At 45.3% G+C, this 19047-nt stretch overlaps 1 protein-coding gene across 7 annotated transcripts; it reads left to right on the top strand.

The window, feature by feature from the left end:
• Window positions 1–127: 127 nt before the first annotated feature.
• LOC131109536 (katanin-interacting protein) lies at window positions 128–19039 on the top strand. 7 transcript variants are annotated; one of them, XM_058061665.1, is made up of 31 exons: window positions 129–216; window positions 518–559; window positions 658–784; window positions 958–1107; window positions 1933–2015; window positions 2101–2264; window positions 3523–3635; window positions 3714–3815; window positions 3977–4129; window positions 4253–4493; window positions 6756–6881; window positions 6966–7099; window positions 7278–7384; window positions 7465–7561; window positions 7636–7842; window positions 8321–8458; window positions 9235–10075; window positions 10157–10918; window positions 10985–11193; window positions 11430–11505; window positions 11589–11766; window positions 12757–12922; window positions 13014–13183; window positions 13274–13338; window positions 13418–13528; window positions 15190–15329; window positions 15398–15499; window positions 15567–15727; window positions 16911–16937; window positions 17728–17813; window positions 17910–19039. In XM_058061665.1, exons 4-31 carry the CDS (start codon window positions 1090–1092, stop codon window positions 17966–17968), a joined length of 4836 nt encoding a protein of 1611 aa, XP_057917648.1. In that variant the 5' UTR covers window positions 129–216; window positions 518–559; window positions 658–784; window positions 958–1089; the 3' UTR covers window positions 17969–19039. The 7 variants fall into 7 exon arrangements, with proteins under 7 accessions (XP_057917653.1, XP_057917647.1, XP_057917654.1 ...); XM_058061670.1 differs by lacking the exon at window positions 518–559 and having other exon boundaries at window positions 128–216; window positions 624–784; window positions 3526–3635; XM_058061664.1 differs by lacking the exon at window positions 518–559 and having other exon boundaries at window positions 128–216; window positions 624–784.
• The last annotated feature ends 8 nt before the right edge of the window (window positions 19040–19047 follow it).

The raw sequence follows: 19047 nt of genomic DNA, 5'->3' as shown, positions 1-19047 counted from the left end.
GGTTTGTGTGTATTAATTAATCATGAGTTAAAACTGCTCCTTGTTCAAGAGGCTTTTAAAGCCTTTGGGTTGCAGGGTCATAAGGGGGCGTGTTCTAGACGCCTGTGGCTCCTCTGATTGGTGGAGCGCGACACTGGTAACCCATCACAACACTGGACGCATGAGGAACACAGGCGTTCATTTTTAAGTAACTGCTAACAAAACAGTCACCAAAAGGTAAGCTTTTTTTGTAATATATATATATCTAACTAGATGCTGGGATTTACATTATAGTTGTTTCCCATTCGGTTTTGTCGTTAAAACATTTAAAGGTGGGCTCTCCTTGGCTAGCATTACGTTATTAGCATATGCTAACTATGTTGTCTGTGCTGGTTACCGTTTTTTTTTTAAATAATATAACTATTATTTGTGTGTGGTAAATGTTTATCCCTAAAATCGATGTACTGTTATGTATTCGTGAGCCCATGCTATGCTACTATGCTAACAAGTCTAATGTAACCCTGTTTCTCAATTTTAGGCTAACGTCATTGAATATTATATTTCAAACACATGTTTTCAGGTATATCTTATATTTAAATACTATGTTGTGGATATTTGTGTTACGTTGCTGTCTGTTATGATAGGTAACCTTGTGGCGTTATCTGTGTCCATCCGAAGCGTGTATTCATAACCTCATAAAAGCCATGCTTTAGTTCTGGAAGAATGCTCGACCAAGATGGATGCCTGTAGGAAAACAACCTGGAAGCAAACAGGCAGCGCCTTCGAGGAACTCAAACGGAAAAAGGTTAGTTTGTCATCCGTTTTCATTGTGTAGGAACCCACGTCACATGTAACAAAGCAACTGTACTGTATCGAGACACAACAACACAACAAGACAATTCATCTTAAATGCTAATTAACACAAAAACACCGGGGACCATGTTAGCTGCAATACTCAATCAATGTTTCTTCCTACAGCTTTCAATTACTCTTTATACATGGTGGATGCAGCCCTCTTGATTCCTGGACGGATCTCCCAGGTCAAGAAGGCGCTGCAGGTGCTTTTTCCGAGGGTACCGAAACGCACCACAAAGGTGATGTGGACGGCGCATGATGGACAATAACGAGGTAGGCCACGTTTGCTTGGCGTGTCGACTCATCTCGGTTCAATTCACAGTTTGCTGCTCTTTTTTACTCTGCACGTCACGAAGGAAGCTCTTTACTGTCCCCTTTTATCTCTTGACTTGTATTTCAGCTCTTATAACGACTGTTCTGTGTTCCTCTGTGCTGCTTGTTTTCTGCTCCCCCCCCTCCCTCATGCTCTTTGACAGATGCTGTAGCCTAGCTGGCCTCTGGTCATTTTCAAGTAGGGGATGCTGGGGGTTTTCATCTTTCTTCCTGCTGATGTTGCATGATACCAATACCAATGATGCGCCTTCCACGTAATCTAAGTGCTTAGTTGCTGTAAGTGATGGTAATTCCATGCATTTCTGTTGTTGCTGGCACATATTTAAATTTGTTGTTCATTTTAATATTGTCACAAGGTCTTGTGAGGTTATGCACTCTTCTGCACTCGAGTGTGCATGCTGCTAGATTAGATTAGATTAGATTAGATTCAACTTTATTGTTATTGCTCATGTCACTTGTACAGGGCAACAAAATGCAGTTAGCATCCAACCAGAAGTGCAATTTTTATAAGTACATTAGTATGGACAGATCTATGTAAATAAAACTATACAGGCTATGACTATAGCATACGCACTTGAGTGCAACGTACTAGAAATTAGTAGATTGCAATATATTATCATGAAAAAAGCACTTAGACCCAATCTTGTGTATTGTCTCGTGATCTGAATGTCTCATGACACTCATATTTAATATTGATACATTGATACATTTGATGACGTACGCATTCCTGACCTCCTTTTTTGAATTGTTTTTGTGCACTTGAAGGTGAGGAAAGCCTACCAAGGAAAGAAGCCCGTTGCGGATGACATTGTGGATGAATATTTAATCACTCTCCAGCACAAGAACAGGTGAAGCTCTTGGGGCAACATGTGGATTATATGTCACAGACAAATTCTTCTGAGGTTACTCTTCTAAGTTGTTTTTGGTCCACAGGATCCTGAGCCGCCTCAAAGCCAAAGGCCCCAGGGAGATAGAGCTGGAAAGGCTTGAGCAAGGCTTTTCTCTTTATTTTAATGGCGCCAATGCGGACTCTTGCACGAGGCCACGCAAGAGCTCCAAGCACAACAAGCCTGTTTGGAGGACCGCACGTACAGCAGGTGAGCACATACTGGACTTTAAGTGACCCGTAAACACAGGCCAGAAACTGGGAGTAAATGTATTCATCCAATTTGCTATTATGATGTAACCAGGCTCAGAAATGGTCGGATCCCTGTGTCCACCATACCCAACACGCTCATCCACACTTCCTCACGGCCACCGTCATTTACAGGGGGATCTTGAACACAATTCCTGTGTGTATTTCTCAGTGTATTTCCTAAGTGCTAATTTCCCAAGTGTATTTTGTGCCAGGCATTTCCCCCCGTAAGAGTGAGTGATAAGACTATTCATGTTTTTCTTTATATTCCTGTTTATTTACACCCTCATATAGACACATTATTAAGCCGTTTTTGTTGATAATCGGAGTGTCCCTGAATGCATCTCGCGTTGTTGTTGGGTCTATTTAAAGTAGTCTGTGTGCAGCTTGTGTAACAGTATTGATTTACTATCCACTGCCATTATCGTCCCAATAGTGTCATGGTCTGGGGCTGCATGAGTGCTGCCGGCACTGGGTTACCGCGGATCATTGAGGGAAATATGAATTAATTTTATGATTTAAAAAAAAAATGTACGGCACGGTGGTCGAGTGGTTAGCGCGCAGATCTCACAGCTAGGAGGGTTCAATTCCACCCTCGGCCGTCTCTGTGTGGAGTTTGCATGTTCTCTCCATGCATGCGTGAGTTTTCTCTGGTTTCCTCCCACATTCCAAAAACATGCTAGGTTAATTAGCCACTCCAAATTGTCCATAGGTATGAATGTGAGTGTGAATGGTTGTTTGTCTATATGTGCCCTGTGATTGGCTGGCCACCTGTCCAGGGTGTACACCGCCTCTCGCCCGAAGACAGCTGGGATAGGCTCCAGCACCCCCGCGACCCTCATGAGGAAAAAGTGGTAGAAAATGAATGAATGAATGAATAAAAAATGTATTCTTCAAGCAATTTGCCCACCGTCATCGTGTTACACTGTAATTACGTTTGCTCATGAACGCGCCGTTTTGCCTCTTTGGCCCCCCACCATACGGAGCGCTTGTTAATAGCCACCACTCAATGAGCCCGTACTTGGCACGCCACGGTTCCCATGCCCAGTCCTTGCTGAATAAATGATAGTGACAGTTTATAGCTTGCAGCAGGTTGTGTCTGTCCCTCCTCTTATGTGCCGTGGACCATCTGCATGCATAATTGCGTGTTCCATCTGTGCACAAGCAAACGCCGCACGGCACACTCTCTCCATGTTCCTTTTTGTGCTGTGACTCATCAGCAGATGTCTCTCAAAGCGCCTACCAGCTGAGTGAAGATAGTCATTTGGAGGACGGCCACAAGCAGAGGAGCCACACAGCCCCAGGAAAGGTCCAGAGGAAAGAATGGGTGCAGGTACATACCTTTATTGGCACTTTACATCCGTCAGCTGAAAAATGTATGTTTTTTTTTTTTTTAATATGTTTCATGCAGGATTCTATCAGAATCCGAACAGAGGATGGACAGAGTTTGAAGATATGCCCAGAAAAACGTTACTCTGATGATTTTGAGCCCTACGAGAGCATAGACATGGAGGTAGAGTGCACAAAGAACCCAGCTTATGTGTGGGGGTGTTTTCTATTAAGGGGAGGGGCTGTGTGTGTGTGTGTGTGTGTGTGTGTGTGTGTCAGCTGCAGCTGTCTGTACTATTTAGCATCTCTCCATCTCTGCCGTTTGCCCCCCTTCCCGTCACACAGAGCTCCGGCCCACGCTCGCCTCGGACTCCGTGCTCGCCGAGGGACACCTGTAAGCATCATTTGCGTTGCCTCGGTTCCAGGCCCGAGAGCCAAGGAGGACAAGCAAATCAGGAACACAACGAGAAGGTTCTTCTCAACCTTGAGGAAGTAAAGGTGTGTGTGGGGGGGGGGGAATGAATGAGGACAATTCCATAATGTACGTTGACTATTTGCATATCGGTGTGTGTGCACCTGCTTGATTGACAGTCAGCGCCGACCTTGCTCTTTCCAAACCAGGTTTTAAGACGCAGCTTGGAAAACAACATGAGGCGCAGCAGCCGCGGCTCGGCAGGGGAGGAGTCAGACGAAGAGTGGGTGGAGGAGCAAATTGAGCGGGAGGAGAGCACGGAAAGTCTAGACGAACTGGGGCTTCCCGTGTCATCCTCCAAGTCTTCCTCTGACGCACGGCCCAGCACTTCCCATAGCCATTTAGAGCCGGCCGACCTGATTGTGCTTGACTTTGGACCTGCACCTAAAGGTTGGTGCCACAGTCCACTTTAACATGTTCTGACTTTAACTGACACTTAACATACTCACCATTTGCCACAACGCTGACGTGCATTTTGCTCTTCATTTTCAAGCCGTATTGTACTGAGCAGCCAGGAATTTGCAGAATCTGCCCTACGAATAAATCCCACTTTCTAATATAGGAGTCGATAATAAATGAAAAGTCTTTGGAGAGCTAATTGAAAAGCGTTTAGGAGACCCCTGACTTACCGTGTATGAACTCCAGCGTGGTAACGTGGTAACGCTTAACCTTGCCTGCCCGAGAAAGATCACTCATTGTCGGACACGCTTTATCAGAGGTGCCGTTGTTGCTGTGGAGCTCAGAAGCCAGACGTGAGGGGCGCCGCGTGGACACACAGCGTGTCCGACATTAACGCACCTTATGCGTTATTGTATTTGGGAATCACCAAATACAATAACTTGTAACTGCCTGAGTTTGTTTCGTAAACAGAGAAGAGCAGAGCGCTTATCTGGCTCACAGCCATGCCCATATAAGGGATGGCCGCTCCTTTGTGACATCACAAAGGGACAGTTTCACCGTGCCTTTTGAAACAGAGCGTTTTGAACCATCCCAAACTTCTTTCAGGGCTCACTTCCAAATGCGCAAACCTCATTATCTGAAACTTTGGCATATCAGGGCTCTACGTTAAAAACAAAAATTACTTGCCCATGGGGAATCCTTAAGGTGAGAACTACTTGCCCGAACTTGCCCCATGTAAAATGAAAAGACTGCCATAATGATATCATATATCAATATATGCTGATAATTCATCAGATAATAGTACTGATGCATTGTATTTGGAGGAATGTCTGAAAATTTGTGGAGATGTATGTTAACATGGCAAGCCATGCTACCTTACACATGGTAGTCGTAGTAAGCAGTGATATTTATAAGTTGTGCACCACAATGAAACATTTGACACATTTGTGTACTAGTAAAGTGTTTTTAATCCAGAAAAAAATGCTCAATGGTCAAACAATAATTTGTGAAGCAAAGGTGAGAAAAATACACAGAGAAATGAAACAGCTAGGTTTTGTAGCTTGTGCAAAATCAGCACTTGGTATTGGATCTAATCGGTGGTGTTTCATTGTGACCACTTCAAATTGTCACAGCAACGTGATTCACTCACCTTTGCCATCATTTGATTTGCTCCCGCTAATAAAATACTTGTTTAGGAGGCACTGTTTCATCACTTTTTGGTGTTTTTTCCTTCAGAAGTTGTTGAAGAATTAGACGATGTTGGCAGGGACGCCATGATAGATGTTTTCCTAGTAAAACGATCGCTGATTGGTTGATCGCGAACAAGAACGGGTGTGGGTAAAACGCGGATTGTGGATTACGGACCGCGGTCTAAATAAACGATTCTGATTGGTCCATTTCAAGATTTGCAAGGATTGGTTTGCAAATTACCACCGGAATTACGCAGTCCGTGTTTTACCAACAGCCAACAAGAACCGCTTTAAAAAAAAACTCTTGGCAGTACGGCATGCTAAAGTGCACTTGCCCCACGGGAATATCACTGATTGGATTTACTTGCCCGAATTTTGTTTTAACTTGCCCCGGGCCATCGGTACAACGTTATTGTCGAGCCCTGCATATTTTAACGAGAATATATCATTCTAATTACATTTCTAGGTCAGAAAAGTGGAAAAAGCACAATGGGTCACATTTTAAAATCAAATGACTCTGACTCAGGGGGGAAAAATTTCAGTATGTGGAATCAAACTATGGAATGGATTGAGTAAGGACCTCAAACAATGCACAACGATGAGCCAATTCAAGAAACAATACAAGCAGTTGATGTTTGCTAAATACAAGGATGAAGAGTCTTGAACCAGTCATGATGTGCTATATATATCACTATATTGACACGCACTATGGTACACATTATGGCATTGGATGCTCATATCATGTCCTACTTTGGTACGAGGTGCCGATTATTAAAAAAAAAAACTTAAACTGTATTATGGAAAGCAGGAAGTGAACAAATGTAACAGTTAGTGATTGTAAAAGTACCAGATGGAGGGGTAGGATTTAATAAGCTTTGCTTCTTCCTACTCCTTTTGGACATGTGGAACTGGGAACTGATTATGGGATGCATTCAATTGTAATCTGATTCATGTTCAACTGAAATAAAACCATTACCATTACAAAAAAACCTGATGGAGACAATCCTTAGTATATACTAATTTTTGATATGCTTATTTTTCATCCTCCCCCCATTATATCTAGGTCGTAAGCTTGAGCGTTCATTGTCTGCAAAGAGGAAGGAAAAGAGTGACTCCTTCGTACCTTGTAAGCCAATGTTGGTGAAGAGCAAAACCTTGGATAGACCGCCTTCCAGCTGGGAAAGTACAGGTAAGTATTTTAGCAACATTGAAAAACACGTTTCTGCATACTACAGGTTTGATATCAAGATCACATGTGTGCTTTGCTTTTGAGGACCTACAAGTCAAACGGAGAGGGAGAGGCCTCCGTCAGCAGCCAGGAGGGCTTACACCGAGGAGGAAAACCCTGATGAGGTCCAAGCCATCCAGAGAGAAAACAAAAGTCCTGAGCTCTTCCCTCACAACATGGTGTGCATAACACCCCCCCCCCCCGCTTTCCTCCATTATGACCTCATTCCCACTTTCACTGTATGCTTTTAATCTAGTCACAGATTTGGCTCGGTACTAAACCTTATCCCAAAAGCTTTTTTTTTTTTTTTTTTTGTGTGCATCTGACTTTTTCCCCATTCTGCTTCACTTGATCCAGGGCAGAGGGCACCAGATGATGAACGGCTTAGTGCAGCGCAGCAGCAACGACCGAGAGGATGGCAGTGTCACTCTGGCCATGCAGAGAATCAACCTCATGGGCTCCAGGTTTGATGACAGAACATGACCGAGACGCAAAAAAAAAAGCAATTCCACCGCACATTGATATGCGTCATGTCACATTTCAGGGAGCAGCACAAACTGCTCAAAGCCTTGGAGGAGCTGGAAGCTGCACCCTCCTTCAACATTCCTCAGGGTTTCAAAACAGACCGCAGCAAAACGCCGGTAAGTAAGGCGCCCCCGGGTCAGCGTTCCTTGACTCAACGGTCCTCGAGAACTTTCCGTCGTCATTACGGCAGCCGAGGCGCTCCCAGGAGGTCACCCCTGCTCTGTACATCACCATGGAGATTCTGTCCAACTGGGGCCACCAACTGCAGGTCGGTCTGACCGAGTTGCAGTTTTTCGGCCCCGCCAACAAGAAGCTGTACGTGTCGCCTCATGACCTCGACATCAGGAACGCAGACTATCCTGGCAATCTGGCGGCACTCATCAATGGCAAGGCGAAGGTAGGTCTGGTCTTGTCACACACATCGAGAACCTCAGTTTCTGATGACGATTATTTTATCACACGTTGAAAATGACTTGGCTGCACGGCGGTTGAGTGGTTAGCGCGCAGACGACCTAGCTAGGAGACCCGAGTTCAATTCCACCCTCGGCCATCTCTGTGTGGAGTTTGCATGTTCTCCCCGTGCATGCGTGGGTTTTCTCCGGGTACTCCGGTTTCCTCCCACATTCCAAAAACATGCTAGGTTAATTAGCCACTCCAAATTGTCCATAGGTATGAATGTGAGTGTGAATGGTTGTTTGTCTATATGTGCCCTGTGATTGGCTGGCCACCAGTCTCTCACTCCAAGACAGCCAGGATGTGCTGCATGATAATGAGTTTAACCATTTGAATACATTTATTCAGTAACGTGGAATGTCATTATCCAGCGACAAAACTACATGCAGTACTACATGATGATTTTACTTGTGGGTTCGCAGACGACGAAGGAGCGCCACATGTGGACGTGTCCCTTCCACCCTCCCGTCCAGCTCTACTTCATCATCCGTAACATGGAGCGCTCGGCAGATTTTGGAGTATCTCGCATCAAAATCTGGAACTACAACAGAAGCCTCAACGTCAGTCGCTTTACCTTCTTTGTCACTTTTTCATTTTCTGGCCGTGCTTCATGCTCGTGTGTTGTCTTTAAGCTAATGTGGGGGTGACCTTTTTTGTGTAGTTACGTCAGGGGTGCAGGTCCCTTTTAATCGCTGGCTGTGCTGCCACTCAGTCTGTCCAAATGTGGAGCAGTGAGAGATTAGCCCGGAAGATTAGAGTAAGAGGAAACGTGGGCTTGTCTTTCATCCTTGCGGCTGTTCATTAAGTGCTACTGCCCGATAGGTATTGTTTTGCTTTTTTTTTTTTTTTTTAGTCCACCATAATAATTTTCTTAAAGCGTGGCTGATTCTGAGTTGCTTGACCCCGTCAGGTAAGGAGATGCGAGTGGGGGGAAATTCTAGGTTTGAGTTGGTAGTTGGTTCTTCGCCAGGAGGATCAGGCGGGTTTAGGTTGTAATCATGTCTTGTTACCCCGCAAGGGCTACTTAGTGCTAACTACCCTGGGGAACAAATGATTCTAAATGTATGGCATGGTCTCAAACAAGCGGTACATGAAATGGACATTTGTGTCGTTTGTGTTGTTTTGCGCTACTGATGTCACAAAGCCAGTTAGCTGGCGGTAATTCATTCATTTAAAAATATCTTTATAACGTTGAAGTGGACGTTTGGAAACCTGAAAAGGCAACTAATCTTTGATATGATTTGGTTCCAACCCGTCTTTGAGCACTATGCAAAGTGCGTTATAAATAGAACGAGTTATTATTGCAACTCAAAGTATTTTTTTTTTTTCTTTTCAGGAACTCGACATCGGTGCACGTCATATAAAACTGTACCTGAACAGCACGCTGGTCTTTGAGGGCGAATTGGAGAGGGGCTGCGGCAACCAAGTCTTTGACTACAGCACCACAATTGAGCTCCAGGATTTCCAGGCTTCAGACTCTTTGTTTTCCAGCCCTTCATCTTCAGGACACAATCTACGTGGGGCCACCCCCCAGCGGCATGACGACGACGACGACGATGATGATGATGAAGGCAGCAGCACGCACCAGCACCACATTTCAGCCCTGCCGACATCAGATGCATCAAACCCAGCGATGATGGACGCGCAGGAAGGTCCGCACATGCCTCTTCCGCCCATTTCTAGTCGGCGCTCCTCCGCACAAAGGAACTCTTTTGACGTCTTCGCCTCAGAGGAGCGCCCCCCTCACAGGCAGCAGACCGACCACTCGGCCCCCGTGGCGCAGACGGTCACCATGCAGCCGTCGTCCTCTCGAATGACCCCACAGTGGCTGCAGCCGTTGAAGAGAGCTGCTCCCGAGGGCTGCGAGGCCAGCAGAGAAAAGCCACGATGGCTGGTGCCTCAGCAACCCGCAGAACCCAAATCTCCATCGTCGTCGTCGTCGTCCTCGTCATTGCTCCCGGAGTTGGCTTGCAACCCGGGACGGGTGTGCAGGGGAGCGGAGAGGGCGGCAAACGGAGCTCAGTGGAAAGCGGATTCTTTGGACACGGGTTGCGACCTGCTGGAGGAGCTCGGGGAACCAAAGCAGGAGCGGCCCTTCAGTGGGCGAAGGAGCTCTTTGCGAAGCAGCAGGCCGATGGAGGAGCAACACATAAAAGCTGCTGTTGTGTCAAACACAGGTTCATGAGCACTTTGTCACATTTGCGTACCAATTAGCTTGACACTCGACGGATGACCTTATTTTGTTTTGTTCTCTGCAGAGGCGGCAATCAGCACCAGCAGGAGGCAGCGCACCCCCAGGCCCCTTCTGCACAGCCACCAGGATGACAGCCTCATGGAGTCCTGGGACTCCCTCACCAAGTTCAACCAGTGCCAGCGTGGTCGCATCTCCAACACGGGCTTCGAGGGAGACATCTTTGACGACTTCCAGCAGCAACACAACCGCAGCCCCGCTGCGGACCCCATCAGCTCCTCCACCGCCTCTGCGCGCCCCGCTTCCTCCTCCTCGGCTGCCCGGGAGCTCCCATGTGAGATCCCTGACGGAGATTCCCTCATGGAGGCGGAGGAAGAGTTTGAGATCCCCGTGCTTCCCAAAGGACAACAATTGGTCATTAACATCGTGTCCACCTGGGGGGACCGCCACTATGTTGGCCTCAACGGCCTGGAGGTCTTCAGCTCCAGCGGAGAGCCTCTCCAGCCTGCCCACATCACCGCCGACCCCCCGGACATCAACGTACTCCCGGCTTACGGCAAGGACCCCCGCGTGGTCACCAACTTGATCGACGGCGTCAATCGCACGCAGGACGACATGCACCTCTGGCTGGCCCCGTTCACACCCGGGCGTAGCCACGTGCTCTTCCTGGACTTCGGACATTCCTACCAGGTCGCCATGATCCGTGTGTGGAACTACAACAAGTCGCGCATCCACTCATTCCGAGGGGTGAAGGAGGTGGAGATGCTGCTGGATGGGCGATGTATCTTCAGGGGCGAGATCGCGAAAGCTTCTGGGACGCTCTCTGGAGGTATGGAGAAAATCTACATGTTTCTTGCTTTTGTTTGATTCCCAATCCACACTTTTCTGAATGCAGGATTGGATCAATTTGGAGACACAATTTTATTCACGACTGATGACGAGATCCTGGAGGCAATGTCCCGTTTTGATGAAACCTTCCTCAGTGAAAACGAAGGCTTGAAAAATCCGGTGTACGAGGAGGAGCTGCAGAGACCGCGCACCGCAGATGGAGAAGGAGAAGAAAGACCTTTCACACAGGCTGGCTTTAGAGAGGAGGACCTTGCCGTAAGTACCCTGGCCTCACTAGTAGTTGGGATCATGTGTATTTTCCAAGATCCGATAATATCGGCTTCCACGACGACGGCTGCCTAATCATGTCCGTAGCATCGGGCTACATACCAACATGCTAGGTGCGCTGATGCGCCTCACTCAAAGCTGGTTGCCACTTCACTCCCGCCACCTACGTGAAAAAAAAAACTTTGGAAGTTGAACAATATGTTTATTATTATGGTTTCTTTCAGCTGAAACTTCATCTCAACGCCACCGTCAGTCAGTCTGAGAACACGGAGCAGATTCCTGGGATGTACACTGGAAAGTGTGAGCAAAAATATCTTTCGACTTCTTTTCAGCGTCAAAACATCGCAACCGCTGAAATATTTCCCTCTGCTCAACGCCACCAGGCCTTCGCCTGGAGTTCACGTCGACGTGGGGCGACTCTCACTACATGGGTATTACGGGACTGGAGGTGGTGGGAAAGGATGGAGAGGGTTTACCTTTGGACCTCGGTATCATGGCCGCCTCACCCAGGGACCTCAACGACCTGCCTGAATACGGACATGACTTGCGTACCCTTGATAAGTATGTCTGACGTATTCATGAAACGGCTTTTCCCCCAAGCGAGTCGTGTATTGATAGTTAGTAGGGGGGAGGGGTCGTCTTATATTCGATTCAACGCTTGATGCTTGTCACTTATATACAACACAAGGTGGCCAGAAATCACTCCACACTCTTTATTGCTCTCTGGTTCTACCATATCTTACTTATTGTGTGGAAATATGGGCTAATAACTATAAAAGCAAATTTTCACTCGCTAAATGTACTGCAAAAAAGGCCAGTAAGGATAATTCATAATGGCGCCTACAGAGAACATACTAACTCCTTATTTCTAAAATCCCAAATACTTCAACTTGCGTATATAGTTCATCTTCAAACAATCCTCTAAAATAATGCATAAGGCTAAAAAATAACCAATTAGCTAAAAAAATGTCATCCAATACTTCTCTACAAGAGAGGAGAAATATGATCTCAGGGAAGAAGTACATTTGAAACACTTCTATGCTAGGACTACGTTATGCTATGCTAGCCATAGCATTTCAGTATGTGGAATCAAACTATGGAATGGATCGAGTAAGGGAATCAAACAATGCACAACGATGAGCCAATTCAAGAAACAATACAAGCAGTTGATGTTTGCTAAATACAAGGATGAAGAGTCTTGAACCAGTCATGATGTGCTATATATATCACTATATTGATAGTTACTATGGTAACCATTATGTCATTGCATGGTCATATCACCGAGTACTTCGGTACGGGACAAAAAATTACAAAATTAAAAAAAAAAAAAAAAAAAAAAACCTAAACTGTATTTTGGAAAGCAGGAAGTGAACAAATGTAACAGTTACTGATTGTAAAAGTACCGGATGGAGGGGTAGGATTTAATAAGCTTTGCTTCTTCCTACTCCTTTTGGACATGTGGAACTGGGAACTGATTATGGGATGCATTCAATTGTAATCGGATGCATGTTCAAATGAAATTAAACCATTACCATTACCATCACTTCCCAGGATGATTGACGGCCACAACATCACCACCGATGACCATCACATGTGGCTGATCCCTTTCTCCTACGGAGAGTCCCACACCATGACCATCACCTTCCCGCATCCCCAAACCATCGCCGGGCTCCGCATTTGGAACTATAACAAATCCCCCGAGGACTCGTATCGAGGGGTAAGATAATACCAGCAAAGGTGTATCTCCATCAGGGACAATGGCGGCTGTATTTTTCTTTTATTTGGATAATAATACTGTTTCCGCTCAGGTGAAAGTGGTCCATCTGATCATGGATGATGTGGCCATCTCCCCGGTGGAGGGCTTCCTGATCAGGAAAGGACCAGGTAACTGTCACTTTGACTTTGCTCAAGAGATCCTCTTCGTGGACTACATCCAGACGCCCCCAGACGGCAAGAACGCGGAAGAGTACCCCAACAGGTACCTACACGCTGTTTCTGATATTTGTGTCCTTGATTTAATAAGAGAAACCGGTCCAATTCCCACACACACACATTGTGTCCACTTCAGACGAAGCGCTAAGAGAGCAGAACGAGCCAGCATGGATTATGAAGCTCCCATCATGCCTTGCGGTTGTATCCTTTTCAGGAGACACGACCCGTATAAAATGAAGTATTAAAAATCCTAATTAGTATTCCTTAATTAACCTGCCAGTCATCTTTCAGCTGCAGCTGTTGACCACCTGGGGAGACCCTTACTACATCGGCCTCAATGGGGTGGAGTTCTACAACCAGAACCATGAGAAGATCAACCTCAGTGACAACAGTATCTTTTTTTTTGGGTCCATCCATCTATCCAGGAACATTCCATCCATCCATCCATCCATCCATCCATCCGTCTCTCATTAACTATGAGAGGCATCATCATCTTTTAAGACAACGTTTTTGATCCCTGCCCTCGAAACGGCGTCTTCTTCGAAACCTTCTGGCACACGTTGAGTGGTTCCTCAACGTGGCTGAAATGTTCCTGGATGGATGGATGGATGGATGAAATGTTCCTAGATGGATCGATGAAATGTTCCTAGATGGATGGATGGATGAAATGTTCCTAGATGGATGGATGGATGGATGGATGAAATGTTCCTAGATGGATGGATGAAATGTTCCTAGATGGATGGATGAAATGTTCCTAGATGGATGGATGGGTGGATGGATGAAATGTTCCTAGATGGATGGATGGGTGGATGAAATGTTCATGGATGGATGGATGGATGGATGGATTAAATGTTCCTGGATGGATGGATGGATGGATGGATGAAATGTTCCTGGATGGATGGATGGATGGATGGATGGATGGATGAAATGTTCCTGGATGGATGGATGAAATGTTCCTGGATGGATGGATGGATGGATGGATGAAATGTTCCTAGATGGATGGATGGATGGATGGATGAAATGTTCCTAGATGGATGGATGGATGGATGGATGAAATGTTCCTAGATGGATGGATGGGTGGATGGATGAAATGTTCCTAGATGGATGGATGGGTGGATGGATGAAATGTTCCTAGATGGATGGATGGATGGATGAAATGTTCCTAGATGGATGGATGGGTGGATGGATGAAATGTTCCTAGATGGATGGATGGATGGATGGATGGATGAAATGTTCCTGGATGGATGGATGGATGGATGGATGAAATGTTCCTGGATGGATGGATGGATGGATGGATGGATGGATGAAATGTTCCTGGATGGATGGATGGATGGATGGATGAAATGTTCCTGGATGGATGGATGGATGGATGGATGGATGGATGGATGAAATGTTCCTGGAGGGATGGACGGATGGATGAAATGTTCCTGGAGGGATGGATGGATGGATGAAATGTTCCTAGATGGATGGATGGATGGATGAAATGTTCCTAGATGGATGGATGGATGGATGAAATGTTCCTAGATGGATGGATGGATGGATGGATGGATGGATGAAATGTTCCTAGATGGATGGATGGATGGATGAAATGTTCCTAGATGGATGGATGGATGGATGAAATGTTCCTGGATGGATGGATGAAATGTTCCTAGATGGATGGATGGATGGATGGATGGATGGATGGATGGATGAAATGTTCCTGGATGGATGGATGGATGGATGAAATGTTCCTGGATGGATGGATGGATGGATGAAATGTTCCTAGATGGATGGATGGATGGATGGATGGATGGATGAAATGTTCCTAGATGGATGGATGGATGGATGAAATGTTCCTAGATGGATGGATGGATGGATGGATGGATGAAATGTTCCTGGATGGATGGATGGATGGATGAAATGTTCCTGGATGGATGGATGGATGGATGGATGGATGGATGGATGGATGAAATGTTCCTAGATGGATGGATGGATGGATGAAATGTTCCTGGATGGATGGATGGATGGATGGATGACATGTTCCACGTTGAGTGGTTCCTCAACGTGCGCCAGACATTGCAGCCTTCCCAGATAGCGTCAATGTGCTGGACAACGTGAGCGGCGACGTGAGGACTCCAGATAAATTAATAGACGGCATCAACAGCGCACAAGATGGCCGACACACCTGGTTGGCTCCTGTGCTGCCTGGACTGGTGAGGATGTGATGATGGAGAGATGTTTGTTGTCATTTCTCTTCTTTGAAGCTGCTGTTTGTATCCAGGTAAACCGCGTGTATGTCATCTTCGACCAACCGGTGACCGTGTCCATGATTAAACTGTGGAACTACTCCAAAACCCCACAGAGGGGGGTTAAAGAATTCGGGGTGAGCTTTTATTTTGTAAGGCAACAAAGCTTCCTGTACTTACTGTACAGTATGTCTGTGTTCCTAGCTGCTAGTGGACGACCTCCTGGTCTACAACGGCATCTTGGACAGCGTCAGCCACGTCAGCCACGGCATTCTGCCCACGTGCGACGTCATGGTGCCGTACCACACCATCCTCTTCACCGACAACGCTTACATTGCACACCGCGAGAGGAACACCGTCATCAGGTAAGATGGCATCGTAGGCCACAACATTAGGTGGAGTTTGGGAATTTCTCTTGGAGATGAAGAAAGTAGCTAGCTAGATAGATATCTAGCTACCTAGCTATCTAGGAACATTTCATCCATCCATCCATCTAGGAACATTTCATCTATCCATCCATCCATCCATCTAGGAGCATTTCATCCATCCATCCATCCATCCATCTAGGAGCATTTCATCCATCCATCCATCCATCCATCTAGGAGCATTTCATCCATCCATCCATCTAGGAGCATTTCATCCATCCATCCATCTAGGAGCATTTCATCCATCCATCCATCCATCTAGGAGCATTTCATCCATCCATCCATCCATCTAGGAGCATTTCATCCATCCATCCATCCATCCATCTAGGAGCATTTCATCCATCCATCCATCTAGGAGCATTTCATCCATCCATCCATCTAGGAGCATTTCATCCATCCATCCATCTAGGAGCATTTCATCCATCCATCCATCTAGGAGCATTTCATCCATCCATCCATCTAGGAGCATTTCATCCATCCATCCATCTAGGAGCATTTCATCCATCCATCCATCTAGGAGCATTTCATCCATCCATCCAGGAGCATTTCATCCATCCATCCATCCATCCATCCATCCATCCATCTAGGAGCATTTCATCCATCCATCCATCTAGGAGCATTTCATCCATCCATCCAGGAGCATTTCATCCATCCATCCATCTAGGAGCATTTCATCCATCCATCCATCTAGGAGCATTTCATCCATCCATCCATCTAGGAGCATTTCATCCATCCATCCATCTAGGAGCATTTCATCCATCCATCCATCCATCCATCCAGGAGCATTTCATCCATCCATCCATCCATCCATCCATCTAGGAGCATTTCATCCATCCATCCATCCATCCATCCATCTAGGAGCATTTCATCCATCCATCCATCCTTCTAGCCATCCGGATCATTTAGGCTAGCAGGGACATAATACTGACCTCCTATTGGCTGGTAGCATGTGTTTAAAATGAGTACCTGTAAAAAGTATATATGTGTACTATACAATGCAGAATTAGCATGAAGTGAATAAATAATGGACCCAAAAATTAGTAAGACTTTAATTCGAGTGGAAAACCAGACAATAAGAAGACCATTTGTCGTATGAACCCGGCTGTGTTCTTCTCTACTTCAGCCCCCATGGCAGCAGACACGTCCAGCAGTGAGTAACAGCTCCCCCTTGTGGTCACTCCTCGCAATGACCATGTCAAGTCCCCAGTCGCCCTTTAGAGAGGAATTGTATTTTGTGGGGGGTGGGAATGTTGCCCATTATTCACAATCCTTATGTGAAACATGCATGAACACATATTTATGTCTCTTTTTATGAGCTAGCTAGCAACGAGCGTCATGGGAAATGCTTCTTTTGTATGCTTCCATTGTATATTAACCAAGCTACAGTGATATTATTATTATTATTATTATTGGGGCACCTAGCATGAAAAACTATTTTTATCTCGCGGACTAACACGACACGTCGCTAAACACTCGTCTCAGCGTCATTCACAGACGGACGAGTGGATACCTAGCTCTCAATTTCGCACACGTCTCGTGCTGGAAGATACAGCCATCCCAAATAGGGCAAGATACTGCAGCTATTACATGTTAGCATCAGTGTACGCGTTAATGCAAACCATAAACCATACAGTTATTTTTTTTTTGAGGGCTTCATAGTCGAAATAAGTGTATCCCAATGACAGCATTGTTAGCTAGCTCATATTAACTTGTTTTCTCGCGTTATAATGCACACAAAAGGGAAAGAAATAAGGACCGTGAATGATGGGTAAACCCCCCCCCCAAAAAAAGTGGAGTTCCCCTTTTAATTGTAGTAACCCACCTGGTTCCCCTTTTTTGTTTGCAAAAATATGTATTAGCATTTCCTCCTCGCAAAGTTACTCCGTTTTCTTTCTAGTGTCGATATATACTTCCATGATCTTGTTCTCGTCCTGTTGCAGTAATTACGTGGAGGACCAGGATGTGAAGATGACTAACGAGAACCAGATAGTTCATCATAACAAGAGGAAGCAGACAGCAGACCCAGGTGAGCAGCGTTAAAAAAAATTTTTTAATTCATATAGTATTTCATCTAGATAGCTACTGTAAATATTTTGTCGTTTTTTTTTTTTTTTTTTTAAAGCTCTTCGACCTAAAACCTGCATGACCGACGTCGGCAAACACGGACAGAGGCGGTACTAACAGATGTCACATGTCGCCCCCATAAACGAAGACTCCAACGCGGCGACGTGCACGTTGACGTGGACACCATTTTTGCACCGATCACAACGGGTTTGCTTTGCACACGCATCCAATATTCTATATTCCACTTTATGGTTGGAGAACTCCCGCGTACATTTTTAGTCTCTCCCGGAGTGCCAGGCAAAATAAACCAGTCAGGCTGCATTCCGCCAGCCTTATTACCCGTGCCTGTTTACTTATCTCAAACTGCTAATTGACACCGTGCTGCACATATTTGCTGCCTGTGGCGTGTAAATACATCCATATCATAACTACTATAATAATAATAATAATAATAATGTTGATTATGAATCCACCGATAACCAAATGCAAGGCTATGCAGACACTTCTTTCTAGCTACGAACAAGCAGGGACGCGCTTATGTTTTATCTTGTCGTTCAAAGTACGTGTTTGACTCCGCTAAAGTAGCTCTGTAGTATAAATAAAATCTTAGCTTTAGCTTAGCCGTTCTAACTCCAAGTGACCTTTTTTTTTAGTCAAGTTTAGCAACGTCAGCAATTTGGTTACAAGATTTCCCACCAGAAAGGCGACTTCTAATATGCAGAAACTTGACCTCAAGTTGACCTCCACATTTTGATCATTCCTGCAAAACATTTCAATAGGGATGTCGGATATTGGCTTATGACATATGTCACATGACACATGACATATATCTCCCGTAATGGAATGAACACATTTTTTTAATATCGGTTTTCATGATTGGCGGCCATTTTTATGCTGATAATTATCAGACATCCCTACATTTTGAAGGAATATTTACTCGTTGCATGCACAAAAACTCTCACTAGCTGTATTCATTCTCTTAAAACACCACAAACTTAGTAAATAAATCATCCTCTACACTCCTTGTACTGTATTTCAAGTGTATTTTCACTATATTAACAACATTAATCAGCATGATAGGGATGGGAAAAAAAATAAAAAAAAATTATTTTTCTAATCTTGTTTAAACCTGTACATGAAATCTAGGCTTATTTGAACATGGACAAATAAAATATGTCTATCTATGAACCATGCAT

Source organism: Doryrhamphus excisus, chromosome 22 (genome assembly GCF_030265055.1).
Source record: "Doryrhamphus excisus isolate RoL2022-K1 chromosome 22, RoL_Dexc_1.0, whole genome shotgun sequence".
NCBI classification, from domain to species: Eukaryota; Metazoa; Chordata; class Actinopteri; order Syngnathiformes; family Syngnathidae; genus Doryrhamphus; species Doryrhamphus excisus.
Note: the sequence above shows the minus strand (reverse complement) of the source record. Positions and strands in the feature narration are given on the sequence as shown.